General features: G+C 44.6%; 1 protein-coding gene across 1 annotated transcript; it reads right to left on the bottom strand.

Annotated features, from left to right (window-relative positions):
• Positions 1-65: 65 nt before the first annotated feature.
• On the bottom strand, positions 66-16229 carry LOC110523829 (N-alpha-acetyltransferase 25, NatB auxiliary subunit). Its single transcript, XM_021602884.2, has 23 exons — positions 16092-16229; positions 14047-14132; positions 13734-13872; positions 13472-13590; positions 13287-13361; positions 10815-11001; positions 10564-10675; positions 10080-10169; positions 9762-9934; positions 9565-9677; positions 9226-9433; positions 8894-8983; positions 8610-8790; positions 8425-8524; positions 8162-8313; positions 7895-8020; positions 6269-6512; positions 5704-5827; positions 5431-5496; positions 5145-5242; positions 4922-5032; positions 3360-3509; positions 66-3201 (listed from the first exon to the last, which is right to left on the bottom strand). Exons 1-23 carry the CDS (start codon positions 16147-16149, stop codon positions 3079-3081), a joined length of 2925 nt encoding a protein of 974 aa, XP_021458559.1. The 5' UTR covers positions 16150-16229; the 3' UTR covers positions 66-3078.
• Between the last annotated feature and the right edge of the window lie 3033 nt (positions 16230-19262).

Here is a 19262-nt window from a genome sequence, read left to right as displayed (position 1 = left end):
AGCATTAACAGATAGAGATACTTATATATCCTATATTTAAACTAACTGAAGATTTTGATAGTTAATTCCCATTGTGATATTGTTTAAGATTTTGATCTCCTGGGTAATGAACCCTTGGAGTGAGACACTGTTAAGTGAAACAGTGACGTTTTATTTTTTTGGGCCATTGTATTGTTTCTCTTTTTAATGTTTTGTCTTGTAGATTTTAGCCATTCCTGTTGGATCATTGTCTATTGGGTCGAATGTGACCCATAACTGTCCCATGATGTGGGTTAGTCTTTGTAGAAACACCAGTGTCAACCAGGGTGTGAGGGGAGGGGTTGCAAATTTTTGTTCTATCCCAGCACGAACACCTGATTCAACTACTTATCACCAAGCCACTGATTAGTTTAATCAGGTGTGTTAGCACAAACACGTGCAACTCTGTGGATCCTCCCAGGAAGGGATTGAGAAACACTGGCCTTAGGGCTCTATTAAATCCGTATCGTGGAAGTTCAGCATTACAGCGAGATTGAAATTTAAAGGCAATGTTCCCGCATTAGCAGAGACCGCATTCACTATGTCGGCTCAATTGAAAAATGACCAACACGGACTCTGTAATGCTTCAACGATGCAGATTGAATAGAGCCTTACAGTCCATAACATACTGTATGTCTTGTCATCATGACCAAGCACTTGCAAAATCTACTGTTCATTTCCTCTGAAAGAAAGATTTTCTGATCACAAGGTCAAATTCATGGGAATTTAGTAGTGAATGTAAAAATATTGTGTTTCACAGCTGCTGAACTGTGGCAAGGTCTAGATAATGGAATTGAACAGAATATCTAATAAAATGGAACAAACCTCCACCACCATGTGTGCTGATTTGACATAATGCTCGATACAGTTGGTCTACTCAGTATTTTTGGTGACAACACTGATACAAGACTGAAACAAAACAGATTTATTCATTTAAAAAAAAATCCTTTTGACATTCCAGTGTTTTTTGTTTTCCATTTTCTACCAAAAGAAAGACTGGGTGGGTATCAGGTGAGATGACATTCCAGATTGTCAACCACTTCACTGCACATCAACATAAGTTCTACTCAGTCCACTAACAGCCTCTAGAGAGGGTCCATCCATCCGGGGATTTGGGCACAGGTCATCTTTAGAGGGGTGTGTTTTGTAGGAGGATCAAACTGTTGCTCCCCTTCCATCCATGTCTTGTTTTAAAGAAGGAAAAGCTAAACAACCTACAAAATCAAACTAAGTCAAAGCATATACTTCAATATTAGTCAGTCTGCTGCCTGCATTGGATAGTCTTTCAGTGCCCCCTGGTGGTCGTGACAACATTGCTAGTTTCGTCTGCCTCGCTCAACAGTACTAATGAACGTTGCAGATAAACGTCATGACTAGAGGACAAGATTCCTCACTCTACATGTTAGACGCGTCTGCTCTACACAGCGCGTTTTATCTGAACGTTCCACAATGCTACCGAACATACCCGTGATGTCTGTCTGATACAAGTCTCCTCCCCCTGCTTGGTGTAGGTCTAGCTGTCAGTTAAAATGCCATAGCCACATTTTTGGTATATAGTTACATACACAGTGACAGTTTTGGTTGGTGAAATTAATTATGCGGCGATTCAGCGCAGCTCATAACCGTTGACAAGATAGGGGGGAGAGAGATCGACTAGGTATTTTCTACAACAAAGGACATTCAACACATTTCCCATCTTCATTGCAATCTGACAAGTTGGTTATCTTGTCTCCTTTGCATTTAGATATCTTAACTTTGGGTTTTAGCCGTTGTCAGAACCGTTTCATATAGTTCTACCCGTTTATTCAGAGAAATGACTGTCAGGTTTCTCTCCTACGGTGTTAAAACGAACCATCCACTCTGTTGTAGGTGTTAGCTAAACTAGGAGAGCTACAGACACAGAATTCAAAAATAAGCGTTTGCAAATACATTTTAGGTACTGTATGTATTTTCAGATTCATTATAATCTTGTCCCGTGATTGCTTTTTTTATTTGGCTTTCAAACCAAATTAAAAACTGAAATAAAAAAGACCAGTGGAAAAAATAAAGCAAACAATGACCAAGTTAAAAAGGAGTTTGGGATGAGGACTGAAATCAGACAGGCATTGACTGGTGGGGAGCAGGGAGATTAATTAACCAAGAGTGCACCACACCCAGAGGTACACACCTCCGGTCCTCCAGGGCTGTCTTCAGTTCTCCCCAGCTCTTTACTGACCCATTCAGTCACTGGTTGCCCGTAGAAGAGCGCACACAGCTGGCTTCTCAGGTTACTGGCTAAAAGGCAAGGCCTGAAATCACTGGAGTTGTGCACTCCCACAAGAAACAGTTGAGGCTTTTCCGAGTTGGCCCCAGCGTTTAGCTTTCCTTGTGTGTACAATTCGTTAACCGTCTTTGTTCAGCTGTCCTTTGTTTTCATACAGTAAGCTAAGCACCATCTCCACCCCATTTGTTCTTATGAGCAGAAGAGTGTGATTGACAACAGTGTCCATGTTTGGGCACCCAGATCAGGCTTGGGGAGTGAGGAGTCCAACATGGAAAAAAGGAGGAGTATATATTCTAATCTAACTGGGCTTCACCATGGAAACAGACTGAAGAAAAAAAACGAACTAAGGGGGTAGCTTATATTTCATTCACGTTCAGTCAAGGAGTTGATGTTCTGTCTGCAGACTATGTACAATCAATTATTGGAGTACTTCTAAAATTGCTTATTTTGTTTGTCTATCTGTTGCTGTAGTATCTTTGAGGAGCTTCTCTGTGATGTTATCACAAACTGTGGTTCTGTGCTGAGCGAGAGCAGTGATGTTCTCAGGGTGAGAAATGGTGGGAGGGAGAGGAGAATCCTGTGTGATAATAAAGACACCCAGACCGGGGGATATGTGGGAAAGGAGAGGTAAGGGGATGAAGTGAAAGAGAGGGTGTGTTGGTGGCAGGCAGCCCTCCTTTGAGACGAGCAAGGGGAGAAGGCTTTGGATGTGGGTGGAGTTAGACGATAAATGGTGACAGTATAATGGTGATAGTTGGGTATGAAGATGTTGATTGAAGAGGGATGGTTGATGCGGGTCAGATCTTGAGGCTCTTCAGCGAATCGGCTCTCTTCCTCAGTAGATCTCCCAGCTCCTGCAGCGAGCCAAGATAACTACTCTGAACCTTGTCCATGGCTGCCCTCGTAAACCCACACTCCTCCTGGGAGCGAGAGAGGGAAAGACAGGTTAGAGGTATAGATTGTCAGAAAAATAAAAAGGGGGGGGGGGGAATAAAGAACAGAAAGAAGCATGCTTTGAACTAAGCCAATGCTTGGGCACAAATCAATAATTCATACATACACGCCCAACACTACCAACCTGTGTCTGTGAGTATCCCTCCTCCAGGGTGAGTGCTGCTAGTTTGAGGGCCGTCAGGCTGGCCTCCTGCCCCTTCACGTGATCAAGAGCCTGGGTCACAACACCCTGCAGGCTGCCTGTCCACTCCTGGAAGCCACACAGCACCACTGGCTGTAGGGGCAGAGGGCTACTGCGTGAATGGCTATGGTGTATTGTGAATAAATGAAGAAAATAAATGTAAATGCTTAAACTGCCTTTTGGGGGAGGGGGGGTAGGGTTTCTGTTAAAACGATAACATTTTCATACAATGCAAATTCACAATGCAGCTGTGCTGCTGCCAGCATCGGGTTGGGTTTCATGGCAAGTCCCTTTCAGATGGTGAAGCGTTGCACCTGTACTACCATTACTGCATCTCAATTTCACCTCGCCAAGTGAGCATTTCGTTCACATTTAACTTCTCAAAGTATTGCCATACACAACCTGGTCTCAGAGCATTTTGCATTATTCTGTATGTAAATCCGACACACTCCATTTAGTGTGATATGTTATGTTTATTATGGTATGTATTCATTTGTGGATGTCCATCACCCATTTCGTATGATATGTTCTGAATTACAATTTGTATTATAGTTACAGATTTCCAAACGTACAATATTTTACGAATTCTAGCTAGGTGGCTTAAGTAATCAATCATCTTATGTAACCATCATACTAAATTGAGTGTCCCGGATTTATATTTACTATGTTACGTCTAGACTATGAGACCAGGCTGCCATACTGGACTTCAACGCTATTTCTTGCCTGTCTCTGACATTTTCCCAACTATTAATGATGATGAGGTACTGGTGGAGAGTGGACTCCCCGTCCGAATCCATTTCTGTGTAAAGATTCGATTCCGCTAGTAATTGACTCCTAAGATTCAGTATTTTTGGAACGGAGGTAACATTAGTTGCCGTATTTCCGAAAACACAAACTTCTGAGAACATAAAGCATCTTTCATAGCAAGCTAGTGAGGGCAGAAGAGAGATGGGGGGGCACTGTATAGGCATGTCAGCCACCAGGCAGACAGTCAGAACCGTGCACTAGACCTATCTATCGGTAATTAAAAGCTGTATCTCACAATCTCTTGGCTTGCATGTGTCTCGCGACTTCAGTAAAGCAGGGCCTATCATCAATGAATAGGCATGGATATTGTACACGCAACAGACCGAAGACTGAACACACTCGCATCATTAGCGAAGCGAAAGAGCAGGAGTGTAATAATTAGTCCAAACAGTGGCAAAACGTTTTGCCAATAAAACAAGAGTTTCTATTGGACAAATGCAGGTAGGTCCCGCCTCATTTGCTTCCGTATAAGAATGGGTGTAATAAATATGGGAAAAAAATTCACCAAAAGTAGCCCAAAGTTCTATGTAAATTCCACAACTTTCCCCAGAACTTTATAGCCTGTCGTCTCGAAAATAATACGTTGTTTTCTGATGACTGAAATGCTATTTTAGTTTTGCGGGGGGGGAAAAAAACTAAATAACATTGATTTTGGAGAAGGGTCGTCGGAGGATAAAGGTGAGGTAGTAACGGAGTACCATGGCGCTGCTGCTGTCCTTCTTCTTCTTCTTCTTCTTCTGTAGGCTGGACTTGAGCGGTCGCAGTACGCTGGCAGAGTAACTGGCCACCCACAGCACCACACACACCGTCTGACCAGGACAAACACACACACCATTGCACGTTTCATATTATAATACATGTACATTTTAGTAATGTATTACTTGTGTATGTCTAGCGTGACTATAAGTGTAGTACACTGACCTCCACGAAGAAGACCAGCGTTTCTAATAGGGAGGGTCGGGTCGTCAATCTGCCGTCTTTCATCTCCAACACTTCTCCTTTACATCTGGATAACATCTCTGGGCGGAGAGGGGAAAGAGAAGAGGGGAGCGAGGGGCACAGATCAGCATGGGGGAATAAGAATGACCCACTCGACTAGACCTCAACTAGAGACCTGAAGCTATGACGTCTCCTGTGGCTGACTAGACAGTCATTATTACCATGGACAGGTTGATCATCTTTAATAAAGATATCTGTGACGGTGTACCTTGGAGCTGTGCTACTGACGATTTGAAGGCGTTACAGATCTGGGTTTGGAGTTCCGTCGAGTCGTCTGGAGAGAGAAACTGAATAAAGAGCATGACAAAGACCTCCCTCCTTTCTCCTCTTCCCCTCTCCGCTACTCCCTTCTCCACCCACTCTCCCTCCCTCCATCTCCTTCCCAGTCCTGCTGCTCCTGTAGATTGTTGGAGGCAAGTGGTAGTGGACCCTACATCCCTCTCTCTCCACCTCCCCCCCTCCCCTCATCTCCCTGTCTTACCCAGTCCAGTGGTCTCTAGTTCTCGTAGAGTCAGTGATAGTTGCAGAGCAGAGGCCTGACAGTGACAGCTGCCACTAGACAGAGCAGAGGCCAGGCGGGAGGAGGGAGGCCCCAGGAACGGGTACTGGAACAACACAACAACAGTTAGTGGTCCTGTGTGGCTCAGTTGGTAAGAGCACGGCGCTACCAATTTCGTGGGTCGTGGGTTCGATTCCTGCTGGGGCCACCCATATGAACATGTAGGCACTGATGTAAGTCGCTTTGGATGAAAGCGTCTGCTAAATAGCATACATTATATAAACTGGGTGGTTCAAGCCCTGAATGCTGATTGGCCCACACCCATCAGACCGTATACCACTGGTATGACAAAACATTTATTTGTACTGCTCTAATTACATTGGTAACCAGTTTATAATAGCAATACGGCACCTCTGGGGATGATCAACCTGCCAATATACCACGGCTAAGGGCTGTATCCAGGCAGTAACAGCCCTTAGCTGTGGTATATTGGCCATATACCACACCTCCTCAGGCCTTTATTGCTTAAATATATTAGTGTGTGTACCTGTGTCTGTTTCTCTGTGATCTGGGCAGCAGTCTCAAGTGTCTGATCTAGCTGGGAGAGTAGGGTCTGGAGGGTGGAGCTTTTGGCCGATATACCGTTCTCATTGGTCTTATCAGAGTTCCGTGGCGAGGGGGCATGTCCGAGCAGAGCCAATGAGGCGAGGAGGCGGAGTGTGAGAGAGCGAACCTTCAACCAGACGGACTCCTCTTCTAGAGACAGACGACGATGCTCCTCAGTCAGCTCCCTGGAACACACACACACACACACACACACACACACACAATTAACTGTGTTCATTTTATATGCAGGACTGAGAAGCTCAGTTCAGCTGACTTTTAAAAGGCCATTCTACTCCGAAATGAATGTAAATGTAATTATAATGACACTATATAAAATGTCCAGAAATGAGTCCAATAACATACTGGTAAAATGATTTGTTAATACAATGATTTGAACATATTGGACCATGCATATAGCCTGTGCATGGTCCATAAGGGACCGAGTGGCACAGCGGTCTAAGGTGCTAGAGGCGTCACTACAGACCCGTGTTCGATCCACAACCGGCCGTGATCGGGAGTCCCATAGGGCAGCGTCTGGGTTAGGGGGGGGTTTGGCAGGCTGCCATTGTAATTAAGTGACTTGCCTAGTTAAATAAAGGTTCAATTCAAATAGAAGAAATCCTTATCACCTGTAGCCCAACAGAGCAGCATAGTGGCTAGAAATAAATAGGCTGACGCATGGGGTTGTCCATCTGTATTTACCTCACTCAGCTAATCATTAGCTAGATCCTAAATGGCATCTTTTAACTAACTAGCATCATATTGATGAAATTGATGCCCCACAAAACTGGCATAAACAGTGACAATAATGCAGGCGTACCTGTTAGGGTAACTTGGCAGTAAAACGCCACCCGGAGTAACACCCCAACTGCCTGTCAAAGAAACCCCCCCCCCTCAACACTTTCCCTGGTTGCCACTCCTACTCTTGCGCGACTAGAAATGTACTCCGTCTCATCACAATTTAAGTCACTCCCAAAAATGGGATGGTGGATGGTGTTTTGACCCGTTTGACCCTTTCAGCCCCACTCTCCTCTATCCACTCACAACTAATTACCACGTGGTAACATGCGTAACCATGCCGCTGCTAAAATACTGCAGTACGCGCAATATTTAGGAGTTGATAAATAAAGTAGGAATGGAAAGCTGGGATGCCCCTTACTTTAACAACGGCCATTGGAACGGCTGTTTTCCCAGTGATTGCACGATGAACTGTTGTGCATTGACGACTTGTCAGAATGCATCTTTCCCTCCCGATGGCACTCGCAACTACAATGTGCCTTGAGAGGAATATACATCTCTCCTAGAACGCACCACACGATGACTAGGTAAATAGATCAACTGTTCAACTATGGGTTTGTCTGTTTGTTCCATTCATTGTTTGTTGTGTTTGCAGAGGAACAGTCTGTGGACTGTTTAAGCATCTTCAGGGATATTTCTTCACGTTCCATATTTGTGGCGTGGCTGCAATGATTTTGCCGTGGGCACGGCGCCAAAGCTACAGGATGGTGGCAGAAAAACGGATATAAGTCCTTGTTATATGTGTGTGTGTGTGTGTGTGTGTGTGTACCTGTCCTTGGGGTCCCAGCTGACGAGGACAGTCAGGTCTCTGTTGTCTCTCATGTTGTCCCAGGGAATATCATCTTCCTCAGGACACACACCCATCGCCTTCACACTCTCCTCCAGACTCAATGTGCTGGAACAAAACAGGAATATGTTACAGGTGTGTGTGTGTGTGTGTGTGTGTGTGTGTGTGTGTGTGTGTGTGTGTGTGTGTGTGTGTGTGTGTGTGTGTGTGTGTGCGTGTGTGTGTGTGTGTGTGTGTGTGTATACTAACACGTCAGCCTCAGTGTACAGGTCCAGTAACATCCTCTCTGTGCGGACCTGAGCGAAGTGCAACGATTGGTTGAGCCGGGTTCTAAACGCTATGAATTCTGGGATCTTCTCAAACGCTCCATACTTATAGGCCTGGATGATGTACTCGGAGGTCTGGGGGAGAAGAGACGAGGAAAGAGGACCGAGGTGAGAAAAAAACTTGGGGAAGTGTCACCAGAATATATGACATATTTAAGGACGTATTTAGATGCGAATGGGACTCACATCTTTCTGGTTGGAGTGGAAAAACCTGAGGGAGAAATTACAGGACTGGGAGGCTGCAGCAAACTGCCCCAACGAGCCAGCATAACGAGTTAACAGATACCTGGGAGAGAGGAGAGAATATAAGGACCAGTGCATTGAGTATGGTAACCGTATTGTGTGGTGATGTGTTCGTACTATAAACCCACCCTATGGTGTCGTGCTGCACATGCTTGGCATCCAGGCTGGAGTAGAGGTCCACTACGGGCTGGAAGGCTCCCAGGCGACAGAAGAGCAGCAGCAGCAGTAGTTTGAACTGGGCGTTGGAGGGACTGAAGGACAAGCCCTCCTCTAACACGCCGAGACACTGCCACAGCATGTTCTCATCGCCTAACAACGCATAGACACAAATGTATGTTTGCATGTTGACGAACGCCCGGAGACAGCGAGAGTAGGAGGTCGGAGAGGGAGAGAGGCGAGAGAGACGACTCACCAGTTTCTGTCCAGAGGTCGACGTAGACGTGGGCGGCCATGAGACAGTACATGTCAGAGAACTGGAGCTCTGTCTTCAGACACGACTTCCCTGTTACACACACACTAACTACAGTCAGACTCAAACCATTCATCTGTTTTCACAAAATTGTCATTGCATCTCTTCCTGCAGTTAAGTTAGATGCATAAAATGTTGGATAGACTGAAAGACGGAGAGGGATGGATGAAGATGGATTAGAGACGTATCGAGGAACGGATGCCCTTACCAAATTGCAGCCCACATAGTGGTAGTGAGAGCGAGAAAGAGAGAGAGAGGGGTGCTGCTGTTCTTACCAAACTGTAGTCCGTGGTGGTAGTGGGCTTTGAGTTCTGTGATGAGGCGTAGTTTGCCCTCTGTGTCCAGAGCATGTTGTAGTCCCAGCGCCCGGCTCAGCTGACACACACACAGGTGTCTCTGCAACGCCTTCGTGTCCCCCGGAAACCCAAAGCCATCCTCTCCCGCCTCCCCCAACGGAACCAACTCCCCCAGACGCTTTTTAAACTACAGGGAGGAGGAAGGAGAGAGGAGAGGAGGGAAATAGATATGGTATTGAAATCATGAAGGGCTTGGTTGGTTGACCAACTGCTATTCTGCAGGTGAGAGTGTGTGTGTGTGTGTGTGTGTGTGTGTACCTGTGAGCGTTGCTCAGGGGGCAGAAGGTGTAGGTATATCTTCAGGTCAGTAATGCAGCAGGGTTTGTCTCCAAACTTCCCAAAAAACTGAACCATCAACTCCAACGGGTCACCTGAAGACCAACAGCCAATAGAAACAGTCAACGCAAACAGCCAAGGAAACAGTGGTGTGTGTGTGTGTGTGCGTGTGTGCGTACCTAGCTCTTTCTCATCTGGGCAGCCCCTCTGTCTCAGTCTGTGTATGAGTTCCAGGCAGGCCAGGTAGGGCCCTCTGAGAGGACGCGACTCCTTCTTGTCTTGCTCCTCCATCCTGTCCACCACAAACTTCACTGCCTCTGCCACCGTGGTCTGCACTGGGCCCTCCACACAGCTGGAGGAAGAGGGGAGGGACAAAGTGAGAGAGGATCAGTTCGTCTTCTCTTACATGACATCGTAAAACATCCATCAAGAGGAATAGTCTAGTCAGCTACTATATAAACTTTTCTCACTCACACAGACACACACACAGTACTCACTGCTCTCCTTCCTCAGGCTGGCTCCAGGACTTGTCCATCAGGTGGAAGAGAGAGTCAAAATAGGAGAGATAGAACTGCCAATCATCAGGACTAGAGAGGAGAGAGAGAAAGAAGAGAAGAGAGAGAGGAGAAAGGAGAGGAGCGAGAGAGGAGGTGAAAGGAGAGAAAAGGAGAGGAGAGAAGAAAGGAGAGAAGAGAGAGAAAGGAGAGAAGAGAAAGGAAAGAAGAGAAAGGAGAGAAGAGAAAGGAGAGAAGAGAAAGGAGAGAAGAGAAAGGAGAGAAGAAAGGAGAGAAGAGAGAGGAGAGAAGAGAGAGGAGAAAGGAGAGAAGAAAATAGAGAAGAGAGGAGAAAGGAGAGAGGAGAAAGGTGAGGAGAGGAGAAAGGGAGAAAGATTGGGAGTTAGTGTGGGAGAGTTTTAAGACACAGAAATGCTGAATGTGCATAAATGTGACTATTTATCGGAATATGTGTGTGGGTTCTCACTTTTTGAGCAGCAGCTTGTAGGACAGAGCGTTGCATTCAGGCCAGAGCTGCAGTCGTTGGTACATCATCATACACTTATTCTCTCTGCTCCGCAACTCACTGGTCAACTTCTCTATGGAAGCATGCACATAAACAGAATGAGTAGAAAGACATTAATAATTCACAACCTACAAGCTGCACAGATCCTCTCTCTGGGTCTCTAACACACACACAATCTCTGTTCTGCGTACACACACACACACCACTCTTACCTCCCAGTGGACCGCGGACCACATCAAGAGCCTCCACACACTTCCCCAGTCGCTCCAGGATCATAAAGTACAGCTGCACCTCAGCCTCAGCCTCAATCTTCTCCTCCTTCACCATCTTCTCCACCATGCGCTCAGCCAGGGGCAGGAACATGGTCTGGGCCAGCTTCTCATCCTGCGCAGAGATGGCCTGAAACACACAGAGCAATGACACACATGCAAGCAAACCACCACCCACGGTCACACGTACAGACTCACACATACAAAGTCTCACACACACACACACACACAGAGTGAGTCACCCCATACAGTGTCTCACACACACACAATTACACATACATACTCAGTCACACAAGCTATATACACTCCATCTAGTACAGGGCCTGACTCCCCTTTGCATCCAGGACTGCCTGAATTCTTCGGGGCGTGGCGTTCAATCATTGCTCATTTGGTATCAAGGGACCTAACGTGTGCCAGGAAAACATTCCCCGCAACAGTTCCCCACCACCACCAGCCTGTATCGTTGACACCAGGCAGGATGGGGCCATGGACTCCTGACTCTGTAATCAGTATGACGCAACAGGAAATGAGATTCGTCGGACCAGGCAATGCTTTTCCACGCTGACTGGATGTTTTCGTTTGTTGCACCATTCTCTGTAAAACCTTAGACAATGCAGTGCGTGAAAGGCCCAGGAAGGAGGACGTTTCTGAGATACTGGATGCGGTCGCTTAGGTCACTCGTTTTGCCCATTCTAACGTACAATGGAACAGTAACTGAATGCATTGATCCCAGTCGGCCTGCTTTATAAAGAAAGCCACAGCCACCTGACTCACTGTCGGTAGGAGCAATCCATTTCTGTGAATTAATAAACTGGCCACTGGGTATATATACAGTTGAAGTCGGACATTTACATACACTTACCTCGGAGTCATTAAAACTTGTTTTTCAACCACTCCACAAATTTCTTGTTAACAAAACTATAGTTTTGGCAAGTCGGTTAGGACATCTACATTGTGCATGAGACAAGTCATTTTTACTTATTTCACTTATAATTCATTGTATCACAATTCCAGTGGGTCAGAAGTTTACATACACTAAGTTGACTGTGCCTTTAAACAGCTTGGAAAATTCCAGAAAATGATGTCATGGCTTTAGAAGCTTCTGATAGGCTAATTGACATCATTTGAGTCAATTGGAGGTGTACCTGTGGATGTATTTCAAGGTCTACCTTCAAACTCAGTGCCTCTTCGCTTGACATCATGGGAAAATCAAAAGAAATCAGCCAAGACCCCAGAAAAAAAATTGTTGACCTCCACAAGTCTGGTTCATCCTTTGGGAGCAATTTCCAAATGCCTGAAAGTACCAGGTTCATCTGTACAAACAATAGTATGCAAGTATAAACACCATGGGACCACGCAGCCGTCATACCGCTCAGGAAGGAGATGCGTTCTGTCTCCTAGAGATGAACGTACTTTGCTGCGAAAAGTGCAAATTAATCCCAGAACAACAGCAAAGGATCTTGTGAACATGCTGGAGGAAACAGGTACAAAAGTATCTATATCCACAGTAAAACGAGTCCTATATCGACATAACCTGAAAGGCCCCTCAGCAAGGAAGAAGCAACTGCTCCAAAACCGCCAGAAAAAAGACAGACTACGGTTCGCAACTGCAGATGGGGACAAATATCGTACATTTTGGAGAAATGTCCTCTGGTCTGATGAAACAAAAATATAACTGTTTGGCCATAATGACCATCATTATGTTTGGAGGAAAATGGGGGAAGCCGAAGAATACCATACCAACCGTGAAGGGGGTGGCAGCATCATGTTGTGGGGGTGCTTTGCTGCAGGAGGGACTGGTGCACTTCACAAAATAGATGGCATCATGAGGAAGTAAAAATTATGTGGATATATTGAAGTTAAAGCTTGGTCGCAAATAGGTCTTCCAAATGGACAATGACCCCAAACATACTTCCAAAGTTGTGGCAAAATGGCTTAAGTCAAGGCATTGGAGAGGACGTCACAAAGCCCTGACCTCAATCCTATACAAAATTTGTGGGCCGAACTGAAAAAGCATGTGTGAGCAAGGAAGCCAACAAACCTGACTCAGTTACACCAGCTCTGTCAGCGGAATGGGCCAAAATTCACCCAACTTATTGTGGGAAGCTTGTGGAAGGCTACCTGAAACGTTTGACCCAAGTTAAATAATTTAAAGGCAATGCTGCCAAGTACTAATTGAGTGTGTGCAAACTTCTGACCCACTGGGAATGTGATGAAAGAAATAAAAACTGAAATAAATCACTCTCTCTACTATTATTATGACATTTCACATTCTTAAAATAAAGTGGTGCCCTAAGACAGGGAATTTGTACTAGGATTAAATGTCAGGAATTGTGAAAAACTGAGTTTAAATGTATTTGGCTAAGATGTATGTAAACTTCCGACTTCAACTGTATAGTGAGAGACCATGCCTACCTGCATGACAAGACTCATGACAGACCAGAAGTAGTAGGGGTTCTTAGGAACGATCTTATACAAAGCCATCCCTGCCTACAGCCAGAGAGAAAGAGAGACATTAGATAGAACTACACAAAATACATTAATTACTGTAGCACAATACATAATTTGTTCACATGTTATTACTGTGTGTGTGTTCTGACCTGCTGCATCTTCTTGTACTCCCCAACGCGGGCGTAGGCCATGAACAGGTGAGAGTGATACTCCTCGCTGAGGGGAACCTTCTTCACCGCAGCTTCATACAGCTTAGTCACCAACTCAGCTACAGAGAGAGAGGAGGGGGAGAGTCAACAGCGTCACAGCATCGAAAATATCATATAGAGAGTTCTCTCTCTGTGTGTGTGTGTGTGTGTGTGTGTGTGTGTGTGTGTGTGTGTGTGTGTGTGTGTGTGTGTGTGTACTCACGGTGGTGCATCTCTCGGTACAGTATAGTGAGAGCCTGTAGTGAGTTGTCGTCGGTAGGTTCCAGGGTGGCCACCTCCTGGGCCAGGCTAAACGCCTCATCCTGCTTCCCTGTTCGCTGCAGACCGATGGCCTTCAACACCTGGGGAGAGGGAGATCTGCCTCAGTAACATGCCACCATCATCCTCATCATCATCGGGGTGGGGAGTAGAGGTTGGTGGTAGGGTTTGAGGTAGGGGCCTATGGGGTCCGTTTTGAACAACTCTGGGCTCCATCTTGGACCCTAAATACAGCCCAGAGCCAGAGTCCCACCCACCTTAGCACAATGCAGGTCCTTGTGTTTCTTCAGCAGTTTGTCAGCCTGCTGGATCGCCATCTTATTGTTGCCATTGTCCAGGTAGTCTGATGGGAGATGACATCACAGCATCAATCAACCTACTCCATACAGTACATAGTATGACGCACACGCCCACACCCAGTCAAGTCCCACACAAAGGGCAAAGGAGCTATTACTTCTATTTCTCTACCAACCATTCACGGAGTCCTAAGACGCCGCAGCATCCACAGTTTTTTTATAGACCGGCACAGATTTCAATAATTCAGCCAAAGCCATTCTCAGGCTCTAAAAGGAGTTTCTAAAATGGCATTTTCAAGATGTATGAAGGACATGACAACAACAATAACACAGTAACTGGGAGAGGTTGAGAAAGAGTCATAGCCCTGATGTTTAGAAGACAACAAAAAAAACAAGAGAGGAGTACCTTTCTAAAACCAGCTGAGACTGCAGCATTCTGCTAATGCCTGTCTGATAAACTAAACCTGAAAATACACTCCGTGGTGTGTGTGCGCGTGTTTATGTGGTTCACTATGTGTACTGTCTTGAGTGGAGGTGTTTGGGCATATGTGTATTTGTGCGAGTGCCCAAGAGTGTGACGAGATTAGAATGTCTATTTGTATGACCGATCGACAGTGTCTGTGTATTCGGTCTCTGACCTCTGCCATTGTTTGCGACCTTGATACACACAACTGTCTCTCACCGTGGTCCTCCCGTGGATCACAGCAGAGCACACAAGCACACACACAGTCCCTTTACCAGCGCAAGCTTGGAGTCTAGGCTTCTAGACAGCTGGGTGCCAAAATTAACCCTGCCAGACAGACAGACACAGTGTTCTACACTATGTCATCAGCCCAAATGGCAGCTAGGCCTTAATCATTGTGTCTCGTGTTGGCCATTACGGTTTCCCACTCTTCATGAACCAAGTTCTCCAAGATCAGTGCCAACGTATATACAGTTCCTGACCCATATAGCAGGTCTATTTTTCATTGTGTGCCCACTCACTGACAGCATCTGTCACGTGATGATAATCAACTCTACATGGTTTTAGCAGAGCTTTTGAGGAAAGAGAAAAGTTGAGAGAAAACAGAAGCCTCAACAATGGTGAGTGTTTATTATAGCAGTCATTGATATAAATCTAACTGGATCTAGTTATCTGTATGATGGAACACGTCACTAGAATGTAATCGAATGGCCAAAAACAGAGGCTAACGTTGCAGCATCAACACAACCAGGCCTATCAAGTTAGCCAACTTTAATCCTCTTATGCTCATCTGACACATAACGTTACCGTTAACTAGCCATGATCACTGATCTGATCACCTAAAATCAGCAGAATGAGGCACGAAATGAAACACACCCGCTAATAAAGCAAGTTAACCAGCTAGCTAACGTTGGCATCACAGTTCACAACCATGAACACTTTGTCTTGCCCCTGTGGCTGCATTTTCTAGCGAGGTGAGCTAGCTCGGACGTTAAAATGCATCCGATCAATTTGTGTAACTAATAATACACCCCGATGTACTGTATCTGATCAACTAGCTACCTAGTTAGCTAACGTAAGTTAGTTGTTGATATTTCTGCCACATACAGAACTATTTGCAATACGGTTCAGATTCATCTCGGTTTCTGCATACTAACTAACATGGCTAGCTAGCTTATTAGGTAGCTTACCGGTAACTAGCTAGCTGTCAAATATAGGAGACCTGAACTTTACGAGTGAGAGAGACTGATCGTTGGAGCTCTTTTGGGGTTTCGTTTAAAGCAAAGCTGTCTCATTGTGCGTTATTGGTGGGCAAACGGTCTGCAGCTGTGCGCTGTCAGAATTGTGCTGACATCCACTCAAGGTGCACTGTCATTCAGCACTGCAGGCGAATTGAGAACGGGGCTAAGACTTCGGGGGCCGCGGTACTGCCCACCGAGTCCCAGACACAAGGTACTGACCAGACGACCTCTCCGGTACGTCGATAAACACTGACAAAACATTTAACCAGACAGAGATTGGCTGTTTTTCTGCGAATTGTTACCGTAAATGGGTCTGAGTCTCCTGTCGTTAGGGTCTTGCACATGGCCTCTCGCCGCCATGTTGGAGGTTACCAGGGTATATGGCTGAGCATGCGCAGTCGCGTCAAACAGGCAGGGATTTTTCTTCTTCTTTGAGGTTTATTGGCAGACTACACTCATAAAGTGTATTGCCGCCACCTACTGTACGGGGTAGTAAAATATCCCCAAAAACAAATTCCTACTAACTACCAAAAATAAAAAATACTAACCAAAAGTCATGCTACTTCTTCTGTTAAAATCCAATCTGACAGACAGGAATTAAAAGCGGGAGTAGGATTTCAGTAGAATTCAACTGAGTTTTCAATAAATTCAAAACAGTTTATGAAAAATAAATGTTACAATACAGTCTAAGTATGTCTGTCAACTGCCATTAGCCCATATTGACGTTATCATTTGAAAATATCAGACTGTTATTTCTTTCATCCAGTTCACAATGACACGTGACTGTTGTGTTAAACTGTGCCACTAGGAGTTTATTTTAGATTATTAGGATCCCCATTAGCTACTGCACATGCAGCAGCAACTCTTCTTGGGGTCCACATAAAATGTACAAATAAATGTCAAAATACAGAACAGTTATAGACAAGGACATTAAATAAATAAATAAAATATAAATACATAAAACAATAATAATACAAAATAAGAGTTATATATTGGAAAGACACCAAGAGATAAAAAATATATATATACTATTTACACACTTTTCATACATATTCATATTATATACAGTTAAATTAGACCTTTGGAAAGAGGAGAGGTGCTGTGATGCCATTTGTTGTTGTTTTTTTAAATCTGTTTTTTAAAGCAAAACTTTTTACTGAGTAACCTCTGGTGGCAGAGCATTCCACGATGACATGGCTCTATACATAACTGAGCGACGCATAACTCAGTGAAGAAACCCATAATGGTGTGTCTTGTGGGGTATGTACTGTATGTCTGTTTGAAGTGTATGCAAATAGATTATACCTGTGATTAGGCATTTTCAACACACAAATGTTTCTTAAAAAGATTAGAAGAGAAGTTGTACATTTCTCCTCAACCATGGAAGACTATCATGCATGTTGATGATGTTAGTTATGTGTGTGCAGTTAAGGGCAGAGTGTGTTGCTTTGTTTTGAGCCAGCTGCAGCTTTGCTAGGTCTTTCTTTGCTGCACCTGACCCCATTATCGGATCACTCTTGCCCTTGGTCTATCAAACCCCTCCGACTCACCTGTTCTAGAGATACAAAATATTTCAGATTAGAGCAGAACTATAATTTAAAATGTCTCCAAGAAAATGTAATTGATCACAATATAAGTGATCTACCGATCTGCGTTGCAGGGTGACGTCTTAAAGCGGCAAACAGCAGTTGTAACAATAACAAAGCACATTCCCTGCCACTGTTTTGCTAAAGAGCTGAGGGATGGGGCTGAAGATACGCAACCACTCAAATTCACAGACAGAGCTAAGAATGCAAGGACCGGCCATTCATTATATCGAAATGATAGTTTAACCATGTTGATGCTATACAGTGTTTGTTTGTGTTTACTTTGTTTAAAAACATTGGTGCAAAACAAGCTTACATTTTGGGTTCTAATGGGGTACGACAGTTGAACTAAGCTAATGAGGCATTTCTAAGTTATATTCTTCAATAATCAATGGGTACATATCAATGGTTTATATGTCAAAAAATTGATTTAGCAACTGCAGATTGCCACTTTAACCAAACTCCAGCAGATCACTTGAAATGATCCCCACTCCCGTCCTTACCAGTAATGTACTGTACTAGTTCACAGCTGTTTTGAACGCGGCAATGGTCCGCCACAGTGGACATGTCATAATACCCATAAAAACATGGAAATTGTTGCAATGGGTTTTCCACCATTCATTTTTTTTTTTTTACAACAAATGTAAATTAATTGTGCGTCTGGTGTAGGCTTCCCTTGGCGTGATTTTTGATAGCTGTGTAATTCTCTCTCGGACAAGGTCAGTTTTATCAATATATTCGCCTCAATTTACTCAAAAAAATTAGCTATGGTAATTATTGATACAAATTACCTTGTCTGAGATTGCCATGATAAGCCTACACGAAATACAGACCTTACATAAAGTAGTTCTAAAATCCCTGATGGAAAAATGAATGGTGAAAAAAAGATTGCAACCATTTCCGGGTTTTATGATTCATAGTGGAACTAATGCCCCCTTCAAAACAATTGGGAACTCGGAAATCTCCGACTTCCGAGCGTTCAAAAACACTTGGAAAAGACTAGATCCGACTGGGAAAAATCGATATGAAAGTCATCCAACTCGGGCCTCTTCTAGAGCTCCGACTTTCCAACCTGATTATCACTGACGTCATTATTTGACCTTTTATTTTTCCGAGTTCACAGTTGTGTATTGACACGCCTGGTGCCCAAATTGATTAAATTTGTCGCGCAGTGAGAGTCGAGTGGATACCAACGGATTCGGTTCAGTCTATCGTCCAGAGGAGTTCTTCCCAACTAACCAGTTTATGCTTGTGGCTACACTATCTAGCTACTTTCCGTTCCTTACTGCGACAAACGAGAGCTAAGGATACTGCTTCATGTTGTTTTGTTGTCGACTTGCAGTGCAAATTCTCCCAACTGAATAGTAGATTGTATCATTGTGGCTTTCCTTTATAATATTTTCCTCACCCCATATACAAACGTCTATAAACAACAACTTAAAGGCGCTACATGGTCAATCCGCCGTCTGCATTGGCCGTGCAGCATTTACGGTGATACGGTCTCTGCATAAATCAGGAAGCATTTACGGTGATATGGCCTCTGCAGAAGCCAGGGCATTCGTACTTATTGTGCTTCACAGAACAGCGCAGAGCTGTGTCAAGGAAGTGAGTTTGTTTGTTCAGGACCTCCCGCCCTCACCTACCACAAACCAATCATGTCAATGCTGAGCTATATGGAGCCTCCACATAGTTAGAACTTTTGAGAGGTGCACACGATGCCCTACGAGCTCATTTGCCTCTGCATCCACCAGAGGCTCAGCAATTGCACCACACCATCCATATGGCGCCTCCTTCCACATTTTACTGATCAAGCATAAATTGTCTCTAACAGATGCACACAAACATCAAGGTGGCTTTCCGATGGTTACAACCAATATTGGTAGTTAT

The sequence above is a fragment of the Oncorhynchus mykiss genome, chromosome 5, assembly GCF_013265735.2.
Source record: "Oncorhynchus mykiss isolate Arlee chromosome 5, USDA_OmykA_1.1, whole genome shotgun sequence".
Lineage (NCBI taxonomy): Eukaryota > Metazoa > Chordata > Actinopteri > Salmoniformes > Salmonidae > Oncorhynchus > Oncorhynchus mykiss.
The sequence above is the reverse complement of the archived record's forward strand: the minus strand, read 5'-3'. Positions and strand labels throughout refer to the sequence as shown.

Bases quoted from the DNA above. Each gene is read 5' to 3' on its own strand.
- LOC110523829 (XM_021602884.2), bottom strand. From the start codon at position 16,149: ATGGCGGCGAGAGGCCATGTGCAAGACCCTAACGACAGGAGACTCAGA. The intron at 8,525-8,609 runs GTGGGTTTATAG...CCTCTCTCCCAG, and splicing joins GTGCAGCACGACACCATAGG to GTATCTGTTAACTCGTTATG. The intron at 8,021-8,161 runs GTTAGTATACAC...GTTTTGTTCCAG, and splicing joins CTGTACACTGAGGCTGACGT to CACATTGAGTCTGGAGGAGA.